The 23,889-nt window shown below is 43.7% G+C and overlaps 5 protein-coding genes across 5 annotated transcripts; 4 read left to right on the top strand and 1 right to left on the bottom strand.

Annotated features, from left to right (window-relative positions):
* Nucleotides 1–77: 77 nt before the first annotated feature.
* On the bottom strand, nucleotides 78–2,377 carry O0I10_009472 (uncharacterized protein; the record flags this gene model as incomplete). The annotated part of the gene is made up of 13 exons (XM_058489464.1): nucleotides 78–212; nucleotides 275–421; nucleotides 481–578; nucleotides 636–844; nucleotides 899–1,028; nucleotides 1,081–1,203; nucleotides 1,261–1,309; nucleotides 1,373–1,554; nucleotides 1,626–1,645; nucleotides 1,708–1,935; nucleotides 1,996–2,030; nucleotides 2,101–2,195; nucleotides 2,263–2,377. The coding sequence occupies 13 exons, from the start codon at nucleotides 2,375–2,377 to the stop codon at nucleotides 78–80; spliced, it is 1,566 nt and encodes a 521-aa protein (XP_058339821.1).
* Nucleotides 2,378–2,785: 408 nt separating this feature from the next.
* On the top strand, nucleotides 2,786–10,958 carry O0I10_009471 (uncharacterized protein; the record flags this gene model as incomplete). Its single annotated transcript, XM_058489463.1, has 23 exons — nucleotides 2,786–2,852; nucleotides 2,951–3,051; nucleotides 3,122–4,700; nucleotides 4,772–6,739; nucleotides 6,798–6,915; nucleotides 6,982–7,516; nucleotides 7,583–7,742; nucleotides 7,798–7,916; nucleotides 7,966–8,026; nucleotides 8,087–8,158; nucleotides 8,218–8,685; nucleotides 8,743–8,770; nucleotides 8,832–8,890; nucleotides 8,942–8,978; nucleotides 9,038–9,062; nucleotides 9,120–9,328; nucleotides 9,391–9,450; nucleotides 9,509–9,635; nucleotides 9,699–9,849; nucleotides 9,919–10,145; nucleotides 10,211–10,256; nucleotides 10,313–10,413; nucleotides 10,473–10,958. 23 exons carry the CDS (start codon nucleotides 2,786–2,788, stop codon nucleotides 10,956–10,958), a joined length of 6,804 nt encoding a protein of 2,267 aa, XP_058339820.1.
* A 95-nt stretch (nucleotides 10,959–11,053) lies between these two features.
* Nucleotides 11,054–13,128, top strand: O0I10_009470 (uncharacterized protein; the record flags this gene model as incomplete). The annotated part of the gene is made up of 2 exons (XM_058489462.1): nucleotides 11,054–12,970; nucleotides 13,042–13,128. The coding sequence occupies 2 exons, from the start codon at nucleotides 11,054–11,056 to the stop codon at nucleotides 13,126–13,128; spliced, it is 2,004 nt and encodes a 667-aa protein (XP_058339819.1).
* A 5,454-nt stretch (nucleotides 13,129–18,582) lies between these two features.
* On the top strand, nucleotides 18,583–20,993 carry O0I10_009469 (23S rRNA (uracil-5-)-methyltransferase RumA; the record flags this gene model as incomplete). Its single annotated transcript, XM_058489461.1, has 9 exons — nucleotides 18,583–18,834; nucleotides 18,912–19,135; nucleotides 19,197–19,331; nucleotides 19,386–19,602; nucleotides 19,660–19,756; nucleotides 19,819–20,286; nucleotides 20,345–20,447; nucleotides 20,513–20,620; nucleotides 20,690–20,993. The coding sequence occupies 9 exons, from the start codon at nucleotides 18,583–18,585 to the stop codon at nucleotides 20,991–20,993; spliced, it is 1,908 nt and encodes a 635-aa protein (XP_058339818.1).
* A 661-nt stretch (nucleotides 20,994–21,654) lies between these two features.
* Nucleotides 21,655–23,427, top strand: O0I10_009468 (uncharacterized protein; the record flags this gene model as incomplete). The annotated part of the gene is made up of 1 exon (XM_058489460.1): nucleotides 21,655–23,427. The coding sequence occupies one exon, from the start codon at nucleotides 21,655–21,657 to the stop codon at nucleotides 23,425–23,427; it is 1,773 nt and encodes a 590-aa protein (XP_058339817.1).
* Nucleotides 23,428–23,889: the final 462 nt, after the last annotated feature.

Below are 23,889 nucleotides of genomic sequence, written 5' to 3'. Positions count from 1 at the left end.
TACACATATATAACTCAGCAATTAAACTTGTAGCATTGTTGTTGAATGACAAATAGCTTGGGAATACTCTTTAATCTTTAACAATTACGCATCTCAGGCTCGAGCCATGGGATTCCAATCATTTCAAAAATCTGCTTTTCTGATTCACTTGCCAGCTTTTTGCTAGAGGTGCGGTCGAACATGCCATGGCTTTGAACAGAGAGATTTTTCTCCTATGATACATAGTGCCATGGGATAAGCCAATTAGAACTTTGACCACATTGCATTCTCATACCTTTTTGGCGTAATCTCTTATTGAACGTTCAAATTGGCGTGAGCCTGTCCATCCAAGTACAGCTGTCGGTTGATCATCCAAAGCTGCCACAATGAAATCCACTTGCCGCATGATTTGTGTGGATGGCTGCATGAATGCAACAAAGCACTACGATAACGACATCAGCCTTGTTTTTCTACATTCAGCATCGGCACACTTTCTCTTACCGTATCCAGCTTTTCCATATCAGCAGCGCCGCTGGTGTAATGATTACCAAAGTGGTTGGAGTTCTTGCCAGACATCAACAGCACATGCTTGACATACCCTTGTTATATACTTAGTTAGGTAGATTCATGGATTGAATAAAGCTGTTGTTGTATACCTGCTTCAATCATATGCTCAACGATCCTTTTCAAAAGATGATCCGTCGTATGCTCAAGCTTTCGACTTGCAATCACAATATCCAAGTCACCATTCTGCTCTTTACCTCGGCGGTATCCTCCCACAGGTTGTGTGAATGCATGCTTATCCACATTGGGTAGCTCCTTGTTGATGATATCAATAAGCTCTTCGACATCACTCCTTGACATCCTTTTTCATATCACTTAATGACGGCTTCCAAAATTCAATCGCTTTACAACTTACGGCTGATCAAAATGCGGCAATAGCTGTATACCAAGTTTGACAGCTTTGACAAGCTTGGCCTTTTCAAGCACCTCTTTCAGTGTACGGTAACCAGAATTGTACCACATATTTGCAGTCTTAGTACCAACGCCTATTAAACATTTGATAAGACACATGCCTATTGCACGCCTATCAACACATACCAAAGACTTTCACAAACAGAGACAATGTCCTGAATTTCTCGTCGCTCAGCAATTTTTCAGCATCGGGAATAGTCCCTGTATCAATGTAGAGCTGCACCAGTGTCGATATCTTTTCACCAATCCCTACACATGAAAAAGTCGTTAAGAAGTGTTCCTCGTACTTTATACCATAATGTTTACCGGTGATCTTATGTGCCTCTTTCCCTGAACGTAGCTTTCGAGGATAAGCCTATTGATGGTTGTTCCATTAATGCATTATTCATGACCCTAACCAAGCATTGGTAAAAGATACCTTGATGGCTGCAATGGCATGTCTATAACTCAGCGCATTTCTTTCCTCCATATTCACTTCACGCTGCCTTTCAAGAAGACGCAACAGTGCAACCAACTTGCGATTGTGGTATGGCTTGAGGGGTGTAGGCCGTAGACACTCGTACTTTGAGTTTAAGTAATCTGGGGCTAGGGAATCATCGTCTACAAAATGGTCATGTAATAAAGGCAGCGAATGAATACAAAGTAAGAGCTGCGTCATCATGATACAATACCATCTCCACCACCCGTGCTCCTATTATAGTTTAATCATGAGCAAAAATTTCCAAGAAGAATGCATGCATCCTATTCCCTTACCTTTCATTGAGATCTGGGTCATCCTCTTCATCGTAACCAGGTAGAGGATCAGGTGGCATGTTGGCATATCGGCGGTTTAGTATCTCATGTGATATGTCTGGCGTATTTTCATCCACGTCTTTGGCTGCTGTATCAGTCGCTTTGGGTTGCTCTCCTTGTTGTTGATTATTTGAACGTGGCATCTCGATTGTATACTTGTCCATTGCGATATGCTCGCGTTGTTTTCCACTTTAGCACGAGATAGGATAAGCCATTTTGATATAAGGTATGCAACAATGATATGCTCACCAATCTTTCAGCCATTGGGTGCTGACAACCGGAACCTGAAAAAGATGATTGAAAATGAATTTCATTATGCATTTCGTTATTAGGTTGATGTTGAAGATGTCCTACCTGGTGGTTCTCAACATGTCGCTTGATGCGTGGAGCTGCAGTCAAAGAAGTAAGGATAACGCTTGCATCTTTCTGTGATGGACATGCTTCACCACCTACGGGTTTTGCAAAAGTGAGAATTGTATGCGCAGCAGCAACAAAGGCGATTTACTTTAAGCATACCATGCTTTTCGAGCTGTTTTTTCATCGATTCAATGGCATAAGGTCGTAACTTTGTGGGTATTATGTAGGCCTTTACACCTGATAGATAATGTGTGCTGCTATCACTTTCGGACATGGTTATGCAAGATGAAGGAAAGAGAAGAAAAGGCAATGGGAGAATGGGGGAGAGTGGAATTCATGCATCCATTTCTAATTTCAGCTCCGCCGCATGGGATGGTTGTGGTGGTGGCTGATCATCCTGAAACACCTCTTTGTTCCATCCATCTACACTTGGCATTTATTGTTCCCCTGGTACCGTTGACAAGGAACCACCATTGCAACCACCATGACGACTTCAACAAAGAACAATACAAGCCACCACACTCGTGAATGAGAATGCGTGGGTTGCCACGTCGACTCGATATGGGTGCCATGTTTTGTACCCTTTGTGCAACAAAACCAACCTTGCGAGAGAAAAACTGTTGTTGTTGTATGGCCATGCGAACGCCCACGCCCTTTCCCGCTTACTCTTTGCGCCTGTCAAATGTCGTATTCGGACGAATCCAGCGCATCGAACGCATTCAATTGGCAACTCATGTCGAATGGTCAAGGTATAATGTCAAACACCCTTTCTACTCTTGTGCCTTCTCTCGCTTATGCATGTTTCTCGAAACTCACGTACATAATCATGTGCACTACTTGTTTGTAGGAGCTTCTCCCCAACAGCCCTCCGAGCAACAAGCTTTTGACATTCACTACAACCAATATCAAGCGTACTATTACAATCATCCCCACGTATACAATTATGCAGTATGTGATAGAGTGTGCGAGGAGGGAAGTGTTTTGTGAGTGACATGCATTTTGACACGGATGTTTCTAGGCTGATCAAAACGCAGCGTATTACTATCAGCAGTATTACGGGTATTATCCTGTTGTGAATCAGCATGCTTATCATCATCATCATCCTATGGAGAATGGGTATTCACATGTGGAGAACAGCACTGCCAGCTATCATCACCAATCATCATCCGCTGTTGTACCATCAGCACCAGCACAGCTGCCACAAGCATCGCCTCCACCATCAAAGTCATCTCAATCTCAATCTCAAACACCAAATGCACCTTCGTCGTCACAGCTGAAGGAAGATGAAAAAGTGTCAACTTCTGCTGAAGAATCATCATCCTCGAGGATCCATGAAAAGGCCGTGTGTAACATTGAAGGTGACGGCACTGTTCCGACGACGACAACGACGACAAATCGCAAACCAGTATTCAAGCAGAGCAAGTTTGGCAGCTTTATGGGCAAATTGCTTTTGGTCAAAGGCAAAGGAGGAAATGGAAAAGATGATAAGGATCATGATAAGACGAGTGTATCCAAGAAAAGAGGTGGCGTTCATCGACCTGCAGCCGAGAAAACAACTTCTTCGGGACATCACCAACAACAGCAGAATCTCATGGCAACCAATTACTTTCAAATTCGGAAGGAAGTTCCAGTTGCAGATAATGTTGTCATGGCGACGAAGAAGGATGAAGATAATGACAAGGAGAAGAAATGCGTTTCAGATTCAATTACAGCAACCACTACAGCAACAGCCGGTGTTGACATTGATGATGCCCCACCATCGCCATCAACCAAAAATGCGCAAGAAGATGATGCCACGCAACCGAATGACAAAGAAAATGTTGATGTGGATTCCTTGTTCGATGATGTCAGCTCTCTTAGCTCACTTCAATCGGATGACAGCGTACTTGGACCATGGATGTTGGATGAGCAAGATGACAACAATGATGATGAGGATAGCGAGCCTTCTTGGTGCATTGATTGTGATGCATTGCCAGAGCAACAGAATGCTTTTGAGCCCACTCTCATGTGCGATGGATGCAAGACCAAATGGGTTTTCAGAACTGTCAGCTTGATCAACAAAATCGCTGGTGCTGCAATGCATCAAAGGAGACGAAGACCTGCAAGTCGACCACCAAAAGAGAAGCAGAGCAAAGTTTTGGGACAACATAAGGCGAAGATGAGCAACAGCAGTACCGCAAAACGAAGGGCAACCACCTCAATATCTGGAACGAGACGCAAAGCGAAGACTCAGCAGCATCGTGAGCAGAAGCTACCACCGCCCACAAAGTCGCGTGCAAGTAAAGCCATTCAAAAGAAGACCAATAGTGGGAAAAAGAAGAAGGATGAGTTTGTGACCACAGGCGCATTTATGACACGCAACACGGCGAAGCAATTGGCTGATCCAGAGCATGGTTTTCACCCTAATCCACATGGCTTTACTCGTATGCAGCAAGTAGAGGTGCTCAATTTCAATGGTCATTGGTATCGTGGCGTGCTTACCATGATGAATGCCAATCGGGTCAAGGTCGAATACATCGATTGGCAAGATCAGGAGGAGTGGATCATAATGAGTAGTCGTCGGCTGAGAACGATCAAGCCTGACAAGATTATGACAGGTAAATGACATGAAATTATGGATACACAACAACATGATCAATCATTAACATAAATTTATCACTGATGTTAGACCCTGTACATGAAGAAGATTGTGATCCTCTTTTACCTCAGGCTACATCGGCTACAGAGACTATGACAATGACAACCAAGGCCAAGGGAGATGATTACGTTACAGCTACTCTGGATACGGATCCACATCAGATATCCAATGACAATGAAGTCTATTTGACACGTCGCATGGCCAAAGAATTGAAAGACGAGCATGGCTTCCGGATCAATACATTTGGATATCGCTACAATCGTGCTGTGGCAGTGACATGCAAGCGTGGTGTCATGGGCAAAAAGAACATTGAGTACCTTGGCTATTTACGGGAGATGCGTGATACTCAAATACGTGTCTGGTATCCGACGTTGAGACAATCAGATTGGTTGGTTGTTGGAAGCCGGCGTCTTCGATTGCTTACACCCGAGGAAGAAAAGGTCCTTGAGGAAGAGGGAAAGAAAATGGAGTCTCTATTGCAACAACCACCCCCTCAATCTTCTGCTCCAGCAAAAGAAAAGAATAAGACTGATGCAGCAATATCAATGGATTCATCCTCAGTATCATCACCTTCAGCCAAACGAAGAAAAGCGAGTCGTTCATCTGCCAAAAAGGACACGCCAAAGCAAACAGCATGTGAAGCACCTCAGCAGCCAAAGACCAGCAAAGGAAAAAGCGTGGAGACCAATGTATCCATAGCACCTGCTGCTGCTCCAAAGTCTACCAAGAAGATCCCCTCTCAAGAGTGTACCAGCCAATTCACAACAACAGGTGCATTTGCTACACGCCGCGCCATGAGACAGCTCCAAGATGAGCATGGTTTTGTCCCCAATCCATATGGTTACTACAACAACCAACCTATTGAGGTACTCAATACTCGCACCGCCAAGGGCAAGTTTTTCTGGGAGAGAGGCCATTTAGTGGGCATGAAACCTGGCTATGTAAAGGTGCGCTATGATGGATGGAGCGATATTTATGATGAGTGGTTTATGGTTGGCAGCCGCAAAATACGACCTGCAAGCACTGAATCGAATGAATCATCAGCATCGACAACAACAACAGCAACAACAACAGGCGGTGTCAATGAAGGAATTGCTGCCACAGGTGGAGATTTGTTATGCTTGGAGGATAATCCAGAATTGCGACATGAAAAACGACCCCATCGGTTGATTGGCCCTGAAGATTATTTACAGCTGGGCTATCTTGTACCCATTGTTGATCCACCACCACCACCACCACCTTCTTCTTGTTCAGTGCCTTCAAATTCAAAGCTCACGCAAATCCCCGACAATGAGGATGATGATAATGATGATGGCGCTGTCATTGATAACGACGATGATGAAGACTACACATGCAAAAAGCGTATTGGTCGACGACGACGTAAGCGACAAACATCAGCAACAAGCAGCCGTGGCAAACGAAGACGACGTATCACTACGACAAAAGCACAATCCAGAAAGCGAGATCGTGAAAAAGAGGAGGAGGAGGATGGTGAATGGGAGGAACAAGTTTTCCCCTCCAAGATCCCCATATCAACATTGATACGACGTGGCCGACCTGTGGATGGTGATGATAATCATGGATTTATTGCCAATGTGTATGGATACGACTATATGCAACATGTACAAGTCCTTCATCTCGATAAAAAGTGGTACGAGGCACGACTCGTCAGGATGGAGCGCAACATGGTGCGTGTACACTTTTGTGGATGGATCGACAAGTTTGACGAGTATATTCGTGTGGGGAGCCGCCGTATACAAGTTATTGAAAATGATCACGAGGTCGAATGTATCGAGCCATTCTACAAGGAACGATATGAATCGGCAGCTTATCAACAATGTCAGCATGATCATCAAGTGGATCAAGAACGTGCAAAGGAGGCTGCGGCTACAGCTGCTGAGTTGGCTCAACGCATGGCTGAATTGCGACGGAGCAGACGAAGAACACTTGAGAATATGCCAACCGAGGAAGAAGGATCCGGCGATATTGATGTGGATGGTAAGGAGATGAAAACAATCGTATCAACAAGGTGTGGTGCTTATTTATTCTATTGCAGGAAACAAAGTGTTTTGCAGGCAATGTGGTGTAATCATCAAGCAATTCAGATACTATTGCACGTATTGCGAGTCACCTACTGAAGATGGCACCATGCACAGCTTTGATCTTTGCTTGCTGTAATGTATCATCATGGGAATTGACATTATCTCTCTTGTGGTACTAATGGTTTTCTCGTATTGTAGATGCTTTGACCAACGATTTCCATTTTGGCATGAACATCCACGTTCTAGCTTTGCTGTACAAGCTGTGATTGATTCCGAAGCTGGGCCTATGCCAATCAAGGGTGAGCTGGTTACTGTATGGGAGGAAGATGTCATTGAGGATCCCAGTGCTGCTACAGCAGCTGACAAGGACACTGAGGGAGGCGAAACGGCTGCAACAACGGCAGCTGCATCAAAGCAAGATCAAGTTGAAGAAGCGAGCCAAGTATTTACTGGAAGCTCAGCCATTGATACTGCTGAACAAGGATACAAGTACCTGAAACGTTGGCAACGTCGCAAGGTGTGTGCATTTTGCAATGATGATGATGACACATCCGAAGACCTTGGGAAGTTTATTGGCCCATTTGTCATTGCAACATACAACAAGAATGGTGTGGAGCGAAAACGCCAATTTTGGGTTCACGATGCTTGCGCACGCTACTCACCAGAAGTATTTTGTACACCTGACGGCAAATGGTACAATGTGACATTGGCACTTCGAAGAGGACGTGGTATGGTAAGTGATTTGAGCAATCAACAATACAATGTTTGGATATGGCTAACAGCTTCTCTTGTTTTCAAGCGATGCTATGGATGCAAGGAAAAAGGAGCAACCATCGGATGCTTTGAATCCAAATGCAACAAGAGCTTCCATTTGCCCTGTGCTGACAAGCCAGTCAATTATTTCCGAAATGGCCTCATTTTCTTTTGCCCAACACATGAAGCGTATTACAACAAGAAAGGTTGGATTCGTATCATTGCTTATCAACATCTAAGCTGATGATTTGGTGTTATTAGATACCTACGTCAACGTCTTCAAGTGCGATGGATGCCAAAAGGAGATGCAAGATGAATCGTGGTATACGTGTTTACCCTGCGCATCAAGCTATTTTCGATCCTATGATCTTTGTGGCGAGGTATGTGGATATTAGGAGGATCAGAGCATCTTTCTTAACAATTGAATAGTGCTTTGATACGTTGCCAGAGCGTAATCACCCACATGATGAAGATGATTTTGAAGAGACATGTAAGGAGATCGACAATGTTTAGCAAGCAACAACAACTCTAAAGGATCATCATTTTATAGCGTTTGCCATCCTTAAAGAAGTCGAGGCAGAAAAGGCTCGTGAGGAAGCCCGTGCCAAAGAATTAGCAGCAGGTAAACATGAACATACGTTGCTTATCAATGGTGTCTAATCTCACTATGCTCATTTTCAGCCAAACGCAAAAAGCCATTGTTTCCAAAGAAGCGTCGCTTACGAGCTGGGGAATCACCCGATATCACTTGCTGTTATTGTGGCACCACAGAGTCTGAAGAATGGCGTAAAGGATATGATGGCGGCATTGTTATGTGTCGTCCTTGTTTTGAGATGGCATTGTTGGTGGATAACAATGATGGTGGTCGTCCTTTGATTTCCGAACCAAATACCTTGATCAATGATCCAGTGGTGGCAGCTGACAGCTATGTGACACAAATCGAAGATTATACGCACAAGCCTTATTTGACGCGTGATGCCCTCTCTTCAACCAAGTTTAGCAATGATGGCAAGGTGGCCCCTGTTCCTCGATTATCTACCTATGAGCCGCAACCACATCAGCTGTTTTCACTTGTATTCGATTCGACTTACTATGATATCCCTGGTCGTGCACCTCGCTGGGCAACCCATTCTGGTACCGATTATCATGGTACGGCTTCATTGTTTCAATATAGGGTGTATGTTAACGAGGTGTGTGCACGTGTAGGTACCTGGTTACCGCAAACCGTACGCAGGTAAAAGTCATTCTTTCGGTACGTTTATATTGTATATTGAGATTTTGCTTGATTGATATAGGTCAATTCTCAAGCATACCGACAAGGATGAAAGGGTGTTATCCAATTTCTTAGGTCGAGGTGGGTTAAAAGACAAGGCATAGTGACCGGGACGCTGACTCTTGGGCTTAGGCACGGATGCAATCGAATGCTTCTTATTACAACGCAGGTAACAATAGGATGGTGAAGAAGATCAAAGGACTTTTATTAACAATCACATAATACAAGATGTGTGGGTGTGGATATCAATCCGGCAAGTATTCGGTGAGCTATTGCCTATTACAAAATGACTAATGCTTTATCTCCATAGGCTGCTGTTGCATTATCCCAACGTAATTGCTGCTTTGAGATACCACCAGGAATGACATCAGCCGAGTATCGACCCATTATTGCTCAAGCAGATTCACGCCATCTTGAAGGATCCTTGTTTGGTGACGAATCATTCCATCACATCCTCTCACATCCTCCCTACAAAGACTGTGTTGCTTATTCTACTCATCTCGAAGGCGATCTTTCCCGGTGGGTATTTGAACAATCAACGTGGATTATCATGGTATACTTATTTCATGATTTAAATACAGCTTCACAAACATTGAAGAATTCAAGCTGGAATACATCAAAGTGGTGAAAGAGAGCTGGAGGTGAGAAATTGAAGAGTCCAATCAAAAACATGCTCACACGTCTTTCGGATATACATAGGCTGCTGAAAATGGGTCGTCAGCTGACATTGGGTATTGGCGATAATCGAGAGCACTGTTTCTATATTCCTGTTGGCTTCCGGCTTTTGAGACAATACATCGACAATGGATTTGAACTTGAGGAATTGGCAAGTAGACTCGTACAAGGACATTTTTTCATTATCATGCTACTAACATTGTCCATGGAACAGGTCATCAAGCGGCAGCGATATTGTTCCGCATTCGGCCTCGGCACTTATTTATGCGTGCAGTTTGACTTTTTGGTGTTCACACACGAATTCATTGCTACTTTCCGCAAGATACCGCTTAGCAACATGGATCGAATGATGCCTCAGGAAACAGGTATGCTGATGGATTTCTTGGCGAACAATGACTACATCTGTTGATATTGATTGTGTATGATGCTTGCAGATTCACAGCAACAAACATCACAAGATCAAATCAAGTTGTCATATACGCAGCATGGTGTGCCATCAAGTGCTATATTACGCAAAAGTGTGGTTATGGGTACTGTTTGGGTTTTCAAGCCCACCGAGCAATATCGATTTGAGCAGCTGTGCATGTCTCGCATGGTGGAGAGATTTGGGCGTGATGATACCAACTGGGAGCAGGTGCACCTTGAGTTCCAGACAAATGAGGTACGTTGTTATCGTTTTGGACGTATAAAGCAATGGGATCTCACACATAATTCGATTGCAAATAGGCTGAGCAACAACTGCTGTTGAGTAGATGCAATGAAGATAACTCAGGTACATCACAATGAATGTTCCATTTATACATTTTCATTCTTATGTATTTTATTTAGCGATGAAATGCAAGCAAAAGAAGGATGAAAGCACGCTTTCAGAATATGAACAACAGCGGCTAAAGCGGATTGAAGAGAATACCCGGATGCTGGTGCAATTGGTAAGCTCAGACAAAGAAAATTTCATTGATGTGTAAGCTGACACACCACGACACACAAGGGTTTAATTTCAGAGCTGAGCGAGGAATCAACCGATGTCATGCATTACGAGACGATGATGACTAAGCCATCACTACCAGAAGCTCCTCTTCGTTTGATCATTTCAGCTCATCAGCCTCAGCTGCTTGCACACCAAACTAATGCGTATCGACAAACATTGATGCAACTTGCTCGCGATGCAGTAAACAAACTAGCACCACAGGGAATGTTGATCATTGGCACGCAAGACATTCGATCGGCCGATGGCAAACTATGGCCTATGGGGATGCTAGTTTTGGAGGATATCGAACGAACGGTGGATGCAACTATGCTCAAGCTCAAGGAGATGGTGGTCGCTGTACCCGATGGCTATTCTAAGGATCGAAAACAAGAAACAACCGCATCATCATTGTCAACCCAATTGGACAAAGAAGAGGATATCGTGGATATTGTGGACGAGCATTTACCCATTGTGCACGCTGTCTACCTTGTGTTTCAGAAATTGTGAAATCTCGTTTATTACTGCTGTTTCAGAAATATAAACAAATGTCTTGTCAATCAACTGAATCCCGATCCTTTTTCCTTTTCCCACTTTTGTTCGCTATGAGCTTTGAGCAAGAATTGCAGGATAATATATATGAGCCATGGCGATATGAATATGTGCCATTGCGATTGATCAAACAACATTTGCAACAAAAGGCCGAGCATGGATGGACCGCTGAAGAAGAACGAGATTATTCGACTACTATACAACTTGAAGTTGAGAAGGTGGAACAGTTTGTTACACGCAAACAACGGGAGATTGATTCAAGGATCAGCCATTGTCAACGAGGAATACAAAACAACAAACATCCTGCAACAACAGAGCGCTCCTATACCTCAGCCAAAGAGACTCTAAAAGAGATTTACTATGACCTCGAAGAACTCGCCCGATTCACACGATACAACTTTATGGCATTCCAGCACATTATTGCCTTTCATGATGAGTTGACAGGAAATGAGACACAGCAGCTATTGGCAGACCTGATGAGTGATAAGCCTTTGGATACACAGCGATTCGATCCTTTGTTAATCAAGCTTGGGGAATTGGATGATGAAGCTTCCCGACAAACGGCATCTTCCTCATCACCAACCCTATCATCATCCACGCCATCAATCTCGACCATGTCTTATTTTTGGGTGCATGAGCAGAATCTCACACAGCTGCAAGCAATGCTTCTTTTTCACTTGCCGGAAAAAATCGAATCGAGCGTGACCACATATTATTTGGATAATCCACAATCACTCAACATGTATTATAGCCGATTGCAGCGAGACGATGGTGGCACGGAAATTCGATTAGAACAAATGGGCCAAGACCTTGTAGTGCGGCGTGACGTATATCAAAAAGACTGGAATTCGACTCCAATTGAGCAAAAGGCACAAGCTTATGCAGGTTGCACAGCACAAGAATTCATGGCGTTCAACAATAATCCAGCGGCATTTCCATTGACCGGGATTGTGCATTCCTATGTGAAACAATACAGACTTGAGCCGACATTGGCAATGCGTTGTAACCGTATATGGTATGGACAAGGTAGTGGCAATGGCGCCATTGTTCATCTCGACACCGATATCGAATTCAGCACTGTGGATGATGATAAAACGCCATACAAGTTCCCATATGCTATCCTGGAAGCAACAGTACCAAGCAACACGACGCATCTCATGTCGCAATTGGTGGAGATGGGTTTAGCGTATGAGGTGCCAGCCTTTTCGGCATTTTTGCATGGTACAGCAAGTTTGTATGCACCTTTACCATTAGTGCCATGGTGGATGCGTGGAGATATGGATGTCGATATACGCAATGGCAAGGATCCCAGATACCCAAGCACTGGGTGGATGACCTATAGTCGCAGTTTGCGTCGACCCAACAGGATTGGTTATCTTGATCGGCAATTGAGAATACATCGTTTATCAGCTCAAGATGCACGTGTCCATGCATTGGACCACTTGAGGAGGACACCTAGCTTTCGCTCAGCATCATCAACACCAATGTCAGCTATGGAGCGAGAACCACTCAAGTCTTCAGTGGTTGACATGGAGAGAACCAAATCAAGAAAATCGATCATGCAAGGTGGTGTAGATCCTGTCGTGGCAGCTGCTATCCCTGAGGAAGAAGAACAAGCTGAGAATGGTGGTGGTCAAGAGGGTGATGATAACGCGAATGGCAAAAAGAAAAAGAAAAAGATCAAAGTATGGCTTGAACCCAAGGTTTTCTTTGCCAACGAGCGTACGTTTATCCATTGGTTGCAATTTGCAGCCCTTATCCTGGTCGCAGCCCTTACTCTACTTAATTTCGGTGACCGTATCAGCACAATTGCAGGTGCAGTCTTTTTCGGCATTTCCATGGGCATTGCATTGTACGCATTTGGTCGTTTTCGATATCGTGCTCATCAAATCAAAACAAGACCCATGATACGATACGATGATATTTGGGGTCCTATTGGATTGACTACCCTGCTCGTTGGTGCCATTATTGTAAGTAAAGCATTGGTGCAACTCCTCTTTTGATGATGTATACTAATATCCGTTTCTTTGTCGATGCATAGCTTAACTTTATTTTGCGTTACATGCATCCTTCAGGATCAAGCACTTATCTGGGCATCAACAATTCGACTCGTCAGCAGACCTACTAGCTATACTTTTTATAATCCATTCATACCTTTAGTCATTAGTAATAATAAAAGCGGTCGGACTGGTGGCCCCAATTTCTCGCTTTGCTCGTAAACTTTCGACCTTTTTGTGAATGACTTTCCACAAGCTTACACATTTACCCAACCACAGTCTCCTAGTATTCATCTTTATAGGAGCCTCAACCCTTTGCCATCCATATGCAATAGGCTTCCCTGAAACAATATTTACGAGTTGTTCATTGTCAAGTAGCTTGACCCTGAGGGAGCAAAAGATGCAGAGGGGCGTGTTAGTGTCACAAAGCTTGGGAGGACGCGACGCGAAGGGGTCGATCCTATTGGTGGAGGATGCATGATCAATCTTTCCCCTGCCTGCTACCGATAATAAGATCCTCGTATGATAGCCTATATGGATTGGCCTGTTCTTATACAAGGTTGTTGCATAATATAGTGTTAGCTGAAAAGGCCAGTACGGTATGTACATGTGACCGTGAAGCATTGTGTCACGACTCACTCTTTCTTGAACATAATGGAGTAAGCTTACAATGAACCAAGCTTCTGTAGTAAGCATTACGTTAGGCATCATCGCTCTCGAATTTATTATCTTGCAATACAATCGTTTGAGGATCTCCCCTGATTTTCGTCCATCAATATGTGAACTATGAAGCTTTAATGAACGCAATAATGTGACAACAGAACAAAGCATCTCGATGCGATGACGTGAATGATCCAATCTCGCTTCCCAACCTTTAAGTTGCTATTCCCCCTCTCAATCCAGAAACCAACCAAGTGATCTGCATCTTGCTCATATGAACTGTTTGTATGATGCTCTTTTAATATTATGTTGAACCCAATTGAAAAGTTGAATCATAGCACATGGTAGTGTGGATGTTTATCGAGTAAGTATGACAAGGGAACAGCATTGTAAATTGAATAAGCTAGGGGTGAACCACATCGAGCCGACAGGGATAATTGTACCATTGTGTTCTTGGTTGCTGATAAACATCGCTTGTGATTGTAGAATAGCTGCTGCATGCATTGACTTGAGTATTCCAATAGCATCCATGGCTGTAAGACACCTTCTTTCGTCCAAGATACGAGTCCTTCTCGTCAATCCATCCAACCCATCATCATCCTCAACCGTTTCCACATGACACGATCCATCCTTACTGCTGGCAAAGCGACAAGTAACCAAAGCAACATTCCACGATATCTCATCTTTGCACTTGATTGCATCCATCCATCAAATCCAACATGTTGGTTGAAAAGAGCCGTGCGACCTCTGCTGATGTGTTCCTTTTCCATCTAGCTGTTGGTCTATTTCTTTCTTGATCATTTCCACCACGCGAAGATTGCTTGTATTGCAGCGTACTTGATAGCTGATATGGTGTCATCCATTGGAATCCGTACGTACCAAAGCAAGTCGCTACACGTAAATAAAGCTGTTTGTATACAATGGCTATCTGTTGTTCACGTAATAGAGACCACAGGCCAGTTTGCTGCAAGTAACTTGAGGCAAGATACAATGGAGTAAAGACCTTGCTAATGGCAGCTGCTGTTACGTTTGGTCGTGGCAGAGAAGTGTGCAAGAGCGTGTGTTGTAGTAGAGTGTGTTGTAGTAGAGTGACAAGATTGTGGATGCTGTTTGAGACAATGGAGTAAAGACTTTGCTAATGGCAACTGCTACAATGAATGCTGTTACGTTTGATCGTGGCAGAGAAGCGTACAAGAGCGTGTGTTGTGTCAAGAGACTCGTGTGTTGTAGAAGAGTGGCAAGAACGCTGTGTACACCCCATTCAGTCGAAGACAGATCAGATCAAGGCAATTGTAGGATTGACATGGTGGGTTGAAGAAGGTCAATCGTTCGCAGGTGGTAGTTGTATGTACTTGAATGAGGCAACAGTTGAGAATGCGAGGAAGAGTGAAGATGCTGGGAGTTGAAGAAGTGGAAATTAAATAGAGCGGACACCTCTTGTATAAATGCATGCACACTGTACATCAATCCTTGATACTGAGATTTCCCCTCTCGAACCAGAAACTTTCACACAAGGTGCTCTTGGACATTCTGATCACGTTTCTCTAAAAAAGACCTCATGCTTCATTATAAAAATTGGAATGGGAGGGTATAATGTGGGGTTTACTATGTAAGTCGGAATGCCGGTCAGCCCCAGATTCATGATTCATCGAAATACTATGTATTATCTTGGGATTCCCCATTTCGAACCTGAAACTTTGTCAGAAGGCTCGCTGCAACATGTTGATCAACTTCATTCATTTAAAACCATACACTTCATTAAGAATGTCTTGAATGCGGGAGGGTCCAAACGGTGGATGATGGGCAACAAAAGAGCGGACGGCCCACCGCCCCGAAGTTGCTCACTTCCAACTTGAAAATTGGTCAGAAGGGTGCTCTCGAGCATGCTGATCAACTTTTTCTAATAAAAACCTCACGCTTCATCCGAAGATTTTGAATGGGAGCGTCCAAAAGTTTGAAAGACGGAGACATTCGCAGGGTCTGCGATTCATTAATTTACATATTCACTGTTTGGGCGTAGCTCAGTCAAATCGTCTCGGATCAAGACAATTGAAAGATGGAAATGATGGGCTCGAGCAGGAGCATCATTCCAATGTCATACAATGAAAAAAAGTTGGGATTGGGGGGAAGTGGCTGTTAGCTGCCAATCATAGATAGTGTATATGCTATCATACATTGGCCATTCCAATCATGCAAAATAGCTCCGTTACACAAACACGTCTCTCTGCATCTTTTGCTCTGCCAGGGTCCACCTACTTGACAATGAACAAAGACCACTTCTCATATAGCATCACGCTTACAAACATAAAGGTGCCTGTATCTCCGAACTTTACAATGAAACGTGGGGTTTTTATTAGAGCAATGTGCTCGGCTTGGCCAACAGCACCTTGTGTGCAAGTTTCGCGTTCAATGTCGCAAACAGCCCAAAAAATATTTTTTTGGTCGTCGTCGTCGAAGAGGTCGACTCCTGGATCCAGTTTGGCTGGTGGCGACAATGCGAAATCTGGGATTGGCCACGATGGACTTCATAGTTTGACACAAGATCGCTTTCACCCCGTCGGGCAACACGGTTCTATTAAAGACCCCACGTTTGATTGTAAAGTTTAGAGATACAAGCACCTTTATGTTTTACATATGCTGTAAGCGTGATGCTATATGAGAAGTGGTCTTTGTTCATTGTCAAGTAGTATGACTATAGCCAAAGATGCCGAGGGGCGTGTTTGTGTAACTTGAGCCAGTCAACTCAGGCGATGCATGATACTTGTACACTATTTAGGAATGGTTCATAAATGCCAGCTCGCAGCCCGTTCCTCCCCTTCACCTTTGTTTCCCAATCCAATGCATGTGAACGATTGTCCTGCTCCAGCCCAGCATGCCCATCATTCAACTTTCTTGATCCGATGAGATTTGACTGAAAAACGCTCAAACACAGAAACATCATCCAATATCAGAAGAATCAAATTGGTAAGTTATTTGTAAACTGCCAGCTAGCAGCCCTTTCCTTCCATTCTCCATTGTTGCCCTAAACAATGCATGTGACCGACTGTCCTGCTCCAGCCCAACACCTCCATCCTTCAACTTCCTTGATCCAAGAGGATTTGAAGGAGTAACACTCAAACAAAGAAGTATCATTCAAGCATCAGATTGGCCTATTTTAATTTCCACTTCTTCCACTCCCAGCATCTTCACTCTTCCTCTCATCCTCATCTGTTGGTGCATTCAAGTATACAACTACCACCTGCGAACGATTGTCCTGTTTCAACCCACCATGTGATTGCTACAGTTGTCTTGATCCGATTGTCTTTGACTGAATGGCAACTCCATGACCTGTGCACAGCCTTCTTGCCACTCTTCTACAACACACGCGTTCTATTGACACAACACACGCTCTTGCACACTCCTCTGCCACAATCAAACGTAACAGCATTCATTGCAGCAGTTGCTATTCGCTCCATTGTCTCAAACAGCATTCACAACCTTGTTATTCTACTACAACGCACACTCTCTTGCACACTCCTCTGCCACGACCAAACGTAACAGCAGATGGCCATTGTATAGACGCGGCTATATTTACGGGTAGCAACTTGCTTCAATGCATACGACGTATGGATATGGGTCTGAATACTGTATTGCTTTGGTACATCGAATGGAATGAATTGGATATATACAACGCGTGGCAAAGACCATTTTGCTTGATGCTATCATCCTGAGAGATTGGCGCATGCAACCATCATACTCTACACGCTATTCCATGGCAGCTACTATCAGCAACCTGTCGACCATGTACAACCATCATCATTCAACTCCACGTTTTGTCAAGCCCATGCATGTAATTCGGTACCATGCATCAAGAGCCACTTCACCCCCATCCATGCACCTTTTCAGGACGCCCAAGGGTAGAAAGTTTACAAATTGATAATATCCCCTCTTGACGCAATTCGTGTACCTATCAATGTGAATGACGTTGTATGGATTAAAAGGATTACTTTAGCGAATACATATGACATTGTAAGGTTGAACCTCGTTGTCTATAGGCATTGGTACATTGCATGGTAGAAAGACTTATGGTATGGAAATGCAGGATTGTAGAGGATACATCCACTCGTAAGAAAGAGAATGGGCATGATCAATTCATTGTGTTTTGAACAAAGACTGTATTCGATAGCATAATTCCTTCGTTGTGATTATATCATATAAGATGGCCATTTTATTGAAACGAGGTGTGAGATACTGTATTATGATCCTTCGCTCTAATTCAGGTATTGGTGGATGATCATCAATATACGTACCACTGCTGTCAATCATGACCCCTTTGTATGAACAGCAATGCACATAAAAGCAAGGCTATCGAATTAACTTGATAACATATATAAACAGAAGCGTGTCATCTGGCAAGCACTCAGGGTAGTCCCATACATTGAGGATACACATGCATTCATCTTTAGTCATCATCTCTATCGTTCTTCGTATTGATCACCATGGTGTTCATTATTATGCATTATGCCTTTGTGATTTTGATCCCCTTCCTATTCCTTGATTGATCCTTTGTGCCATGCGTGATTTATTCATATGAATTTGTATGCTCAAGCCACACTGATTATGCTGTAGGGTTGTTGACAAATGATCGTATGCGTGTAAATGCGTGTAACGTTGCACGTTTAGTTTGATTTGTCGACAGATGGCAACAATAGCGTGATGGTTACCATGACAATGGAGATGCAACATCAGCATGAATGTGCCACAATTGATTGCTTCTTTATTGAACCCATTGAGTTAAATGATAATTAAAGGAGTGTGGGGGAGGAGGATGGGGGATTTTAGGTTCTTGGGATGTTGCATTATCTACCAGTCACGGCCATGCGGGGTATGCAACACGAGTTTTTTTACAAGTTCACCACTGCCCCAACTCGACTTGTTAATACACCATGTTCAGCTACGCCAAATCACTGCTGCAATCGGTTTTCACTCGTAAACGGCCACTCGAGTCTGATACAGAAGACCAAGACGTTAAGCGGGTCAAGATTGATTCGCGAGACAACGAGGATGGCTTTCATCGGATCCGCATCACCAACTTCCCCAAAAAAGACTGGAAGACGGTGCGAAAGCAGTTGATCGAGAGAGGGTTAAAGTCCATGAGCAAAGCACCCAAATGGGATTATGCTATTATCACTGCTTCGGTATGTATACATGATACGTGGATGAGGGAAGAATGGCTCCGCAATATCTGACACGGAATGGTTGGGTTTATTACTAGTCAGAAGAGGAGGCCAAGGAGATGTTAAGCAAGCTTGAAGGATATGAATTCAAGGGAAAGAAGCTTGAGGCAGAATACACTCACGAGAGCAAGGCCAAATACGAGCAACGTATGCAGAAGCTTGACAAGAAGAAGCGGCCCAACAACAAAAAGGATCAGAACCCTGAGGATGACACACGCACGCCTGCTGAAAAACTTGCTGATCAAGTTACCCCGTTGCATAAGTAAGTCCCTTTGTTTTGCCATTGAAGAGAGGATGGATCGATTTATATATGATGGTGATAGGCTCTCTTATGAGGAACAACTCGTCAAGAAGGATCGCAACAATCGCAAGGTGCTTGACAAGCTCAAATGGAAGCTTATGAATATGAAGGATGTTCCTGAAGATAAACGAGAACAGCTTGCATGGATCAAGGCTAGGTATGGAGTTATCATGGTGATATGGAAGAATTCAGCTGATGGATGGTATTGTAGAAAGGGACCCATTTGTGATATTGAAAAGCCTATTGGTTCCCCTAATGTGAATGGATACCGCACCAAGTGTGAATTTACCATTGGACACGATTTGGATGGCAAGCCTACGGTTGGATTTTTACTTGGTCTTTACAAGCTTGGCATCACCGCAGTCTTGGATCCTTCCGATTGTTTAAATGTGCCTGATATCGCAAAACGCATTGCACGTGCCATGCAAGTAAGTATTTATTACAAAGGGAGGAGGTATCATTCTAATACGCATGCGAAAATGTAGGATTATGTACGTGAATCAGAATACCCAGTGTACAGTAGATCCGAAAAGGTTGGTGTATGGAGGACACTTTTGACCAAGACTCAAAGCACTGGTGAAGGTAAATACTACTATATATGCCCTATATGAAGAAACATCGGACATTAAGATGTACTTTTGTAGTCATGATTTTGGTGCAGATGAATACCGATACTCTCTCCGAAGACCAAGTCGCTAAGGAAAAGCAAAAGCTTATCGAGTACTGGAATGATTTCAAGAATCAACAAGGTGGAGCCGAGGTAACAACGCTCTTATTCCAGGCTTGGAATGGTGCATCCAATGGTATTACCGATCGTACTCCTGTGGAGGTGCTTACGGGTGATGGTATTGTTCACGAGGAGCTCTTGGGTTGCAAGTTCCGTATCTCCAGCAGCTCTTTCTTCCAAGTCAATACGGCAGCTACCGAGATTTTGTACTCAAAGTGTGCTGAATGGTGCAATGTGGGACATGGCAAAAAGACGACATTGTTGGATTTATGTTGTGGTACTGGCACCATTGGTATCACCATGGCTAAATCGGTTGATCGCGTGATTGGTATCGAGATGGTGCCTGAAGCTATTGTGGATGCAGGAAAGAATTGTGCTTTGAATGGTAAGGAAGAAGGATGTGTATTGGGTATGATAAACATATTTACAGGGTTGGATTATAGACATCAAGAACATTGAATATTATACTGGCAAAGTGGAGGATAAGGTGAATGTCATTTCAACTGCAAGCAATGAAGAGGTGGTGGCAGTATTGGATCCACCAAGGTAAGAAGATAGGCGTATCATTTACCAGATCCTTTCTTAACATCAGCTATGGGATGATTATATAGAAGCGGTGTCCATCCATCCGTTATTCAAGCGATTCGTGGATCTCCACTCATCAAGCGTGTTGTGTATATTAGCTGTGATTCTCGTCAAGCACTGGATGATTTTATTGGGTGAGTTGATTGGGCGTGTATGTTGTTATGTATGCATGTACTAAAAAGGGAATGTGTCTGTGTACACAGTTTATGCAAGGCGACATCCAAAAAGTATCCCGGTTCTCCGTTCCGACCCACCCGAGCTGTTTCAATCGATTTGTTTCCCCACACAGAGCATTGTGAACTAGTCATTGAATTCATGCGTGATGATGTTCTCGAGGAACATTTGAAAGAGAATAGCATTGAGAAGCCTACCGAGGAAGTTGAGTCAAATGATGTCAGCGAGTCTATTGTAGAAGATGTTCATGCAAACGAGGAGACTACAAACAATCAAAACGAAGCCATCCCATCATCGTCATCACCAGTCACCAATGAAGAAAAAGAAACTTGATCATACATTTCAAAATAAAAGCATATCATTTCATTGTTATACATGCATGGCTAAGGAATGCAAATGAATGAAAGGTTGATTGATTGGCTATATTGCAGGAAAGAGAGTGAGAGATCCATGCTTTCCTCGGAACACAGACAAGAGATTCGACCAATCAAAGAGCGGCGTTGTGTTCTTTGTGATGCCGCTAGACAAGCTTGAGCTTCAATTCGCACTTTCTAGTTTGTGAGCCAGCTGCTTGAGAACCGCTTGACCTCACTCTCCATTCAACGAATCCGCAGCAACTACACTCTTGCATTGAGCCAGCTACAACGTCCATTTCATATTCTTGATTGCTGCATACTCACCCATAATTCTCCATTGTCGAAACGGCTGATTGGATAAAGCGGCATTACCACACCAGTCTATATTTTGAGCACAGCAGCATTCGAAAAAGAGCGTGCTTTTGAAACGACATTATTACAATAAGGGTAAGGTAGTACATGAGGGAGAGAGGGAGAGTATAGGGTATATTGACTCATGGATATACAGGAAGGGGAATAGCCGAGAGTACGATAAGCCACACTAGCACGCACTTACAACCATCACCACTACCAACCACACTAGCAACAACTCACAAAAGCAGCAGCAGCAGCAGCAATAGCAACCAGCAAAGGGGAATATGAACAGCTCGGCACCAGGGACACCGTTATCCGTACATAGCCCCAATCGTGAGCTGACACCCTCGTCAAGCACTGGTGGAGTAGGAACAGGAACATGCACGACTATGAAGCATACAGCTCAACCACGTTTGACTACGGGCGAATCATTAGGATCATTGGTTGGAGCATCGTTGACAGTAGTTGGAGATGCCATGTATGTCTTTGGTGGATTCGATCAATATTCGGATGAAGTATTCAATGCATTGTATCGACTTGTGTTACAACCGGATGATGTGGAAGGAAGGTGTCGATGGGAACGCGTTTTATATACACGGGGAAGAGCGCCTGCTAAACGTAATGATCATACGGCAACACTATGGAAAGCGCGTAACAAGCTTGTGGTATTTGGCGGCAACGGCGAGGAGGATGGACGATTTTACAATGATGTATTTGTATTGGATTTGGAAACATTGACATGGGAGCAACCAGAGACATTGGGAGCGGTACCTGATGGACGAGTACGGCATTCAGCGACTATCCATGGTGATCGTTTATATATTGCAGGAGGATTGGCATCACAGGGGATGTTTGCAGACACTTTGCTTGTATTGGATTTAGCCACGTGGGAGTGGCACCCGCCTATACCATTCGTACGCCGATCACAACATATAAGTTTTTGGTACAACAAACGTCTCTACGTCTTTGGAGGCTTTGAAGATGATATGGGTCGCTCCAACCACCTTTCTTTTATCGACCTTGAAAGGCATGGCGTCACTCATCTCGAGATAGACTCACCTTCAGCACCCTCACTTGGGGGCCAACGATTCTCTCAACTATGTGGAGATCAACTTGTTGTTGTTGTTACATCACCCGTCTCAGTATCGGCTATGGAAGATCCACCCACTACTGGTTTATGGACATTGGATATGCCTTCAATGCAATGGACACATCGTGATATGGGATCAGCCTTTGATCGAGGTGGATGGCACGCTTTTGCCATGGCTGAGCATGATACATCATTCTATTTATGTGGATCAGATCAAGAACCCGACGACTATTATGCACTTATTCTACATGTGGATCTCAAAGAATACGGCATTGTACCTGTTCCACCTCCTCAATTGGGTACAGACCTTGTTTCATTATTGATGCAGCAATCACAAAGTACCGATTTCTCTATTCAATCAAGTATCGATCCTGATGCCGGTCTTTTACGTGCACATCGACTTGTATTACTCGCTAGGTGGCCACACTTTGCACATTTATTAGCTTCAGGAATGGCAGAATCCGTATCCGATACACTCACATTACCAGAACCTTTTCCTGTCCTTGAAGCCTTTGTGCGCTTTCTTTATACCGACACCCTCGATGAAATCACACCACTCGTTCTTATTGCCGACTTGCTTGTGATGGCCAACTTGTATCTATTACCACGTCTACTTGCATTATGTGTACGACGTCTACACAGCGATATGGATATCAATACTGTAGGCAAGATTTATCACTGTGCTGGTCTTGCTGGTCAACGTGGTCTTCAACAAACAGCTCTTCATTTCATGTTTGATCATTTTGGTGCCGTCGTTCGTACCAATCATTTTCGAGAATTGCCACAACATGTCCTTTTCCAACTATGGGACGAGATGCCTCGAGACGCTACCATTGTAGGAGGATTTGGTAATGGTTTACTCAACAACAACAGCCAACAACAGCAAGATAATCACATGTCGGACTCAGAAGACGACGATGAAGAAGAAGACGATCCTGCTCGTCCAGATAGCCCCATGGAAGCATAATCAACTAGAAACCATATTCTTGTATATCCTCATCCATCATCACCATCACCACCGTCAATAATCATGTCAACGCTATCACTTTTTCGTTTTACTATTGCACACACACACAAAGTTACAATCATATTTTCTCTCTTTCACTTGTCGTTTGCCGTTTTACCCCCAACCCCCACACCCCCAACATCAGCTGCTGGTATATTTGACCTAGATTCTTCGTGCTTGTTTACTACAAAGAAGCTCTTTTTTTTGTTTTCATTTGTGCTGTTTTTGTTGTTGTTCTTGTTGTTCACACCCAACGTGGTGCGTGGTGCGTGGGGGAGGGATGAAGTTAACAAAGACGTTGTTTTGTCATCACCTAAAATACATTCCCTTGACACGTGCCTTCGCGTCTATCTTTTGTTTTTCTTTCTCTCAAAGTGGATCATTGATGCTGCTCGCTGAGCTTGTATTTATATGCTTCTTTTT

The sequence above is a fragment of the Lichtheimia ornata genome (assembly GCF_029851405.1).
Source record: "Lichtheimia ornata isolate CBS 291.66 chromosome Unknown scaffold00055, whole genome shotgun sequence".
NCBI classification, from domain to species: Eukaryota; Fungi; Mucoromycota; class Mucoromycetes; order Mucorales; family Lichtheimiaceae; genus Lichtheimia; species Lichtheimia ornata.
The sequence above is the reverse complement of the archived record's forward strand: the minus strand, read 5'-3'. Positions and strand labels throughout refer to the sequence as shown.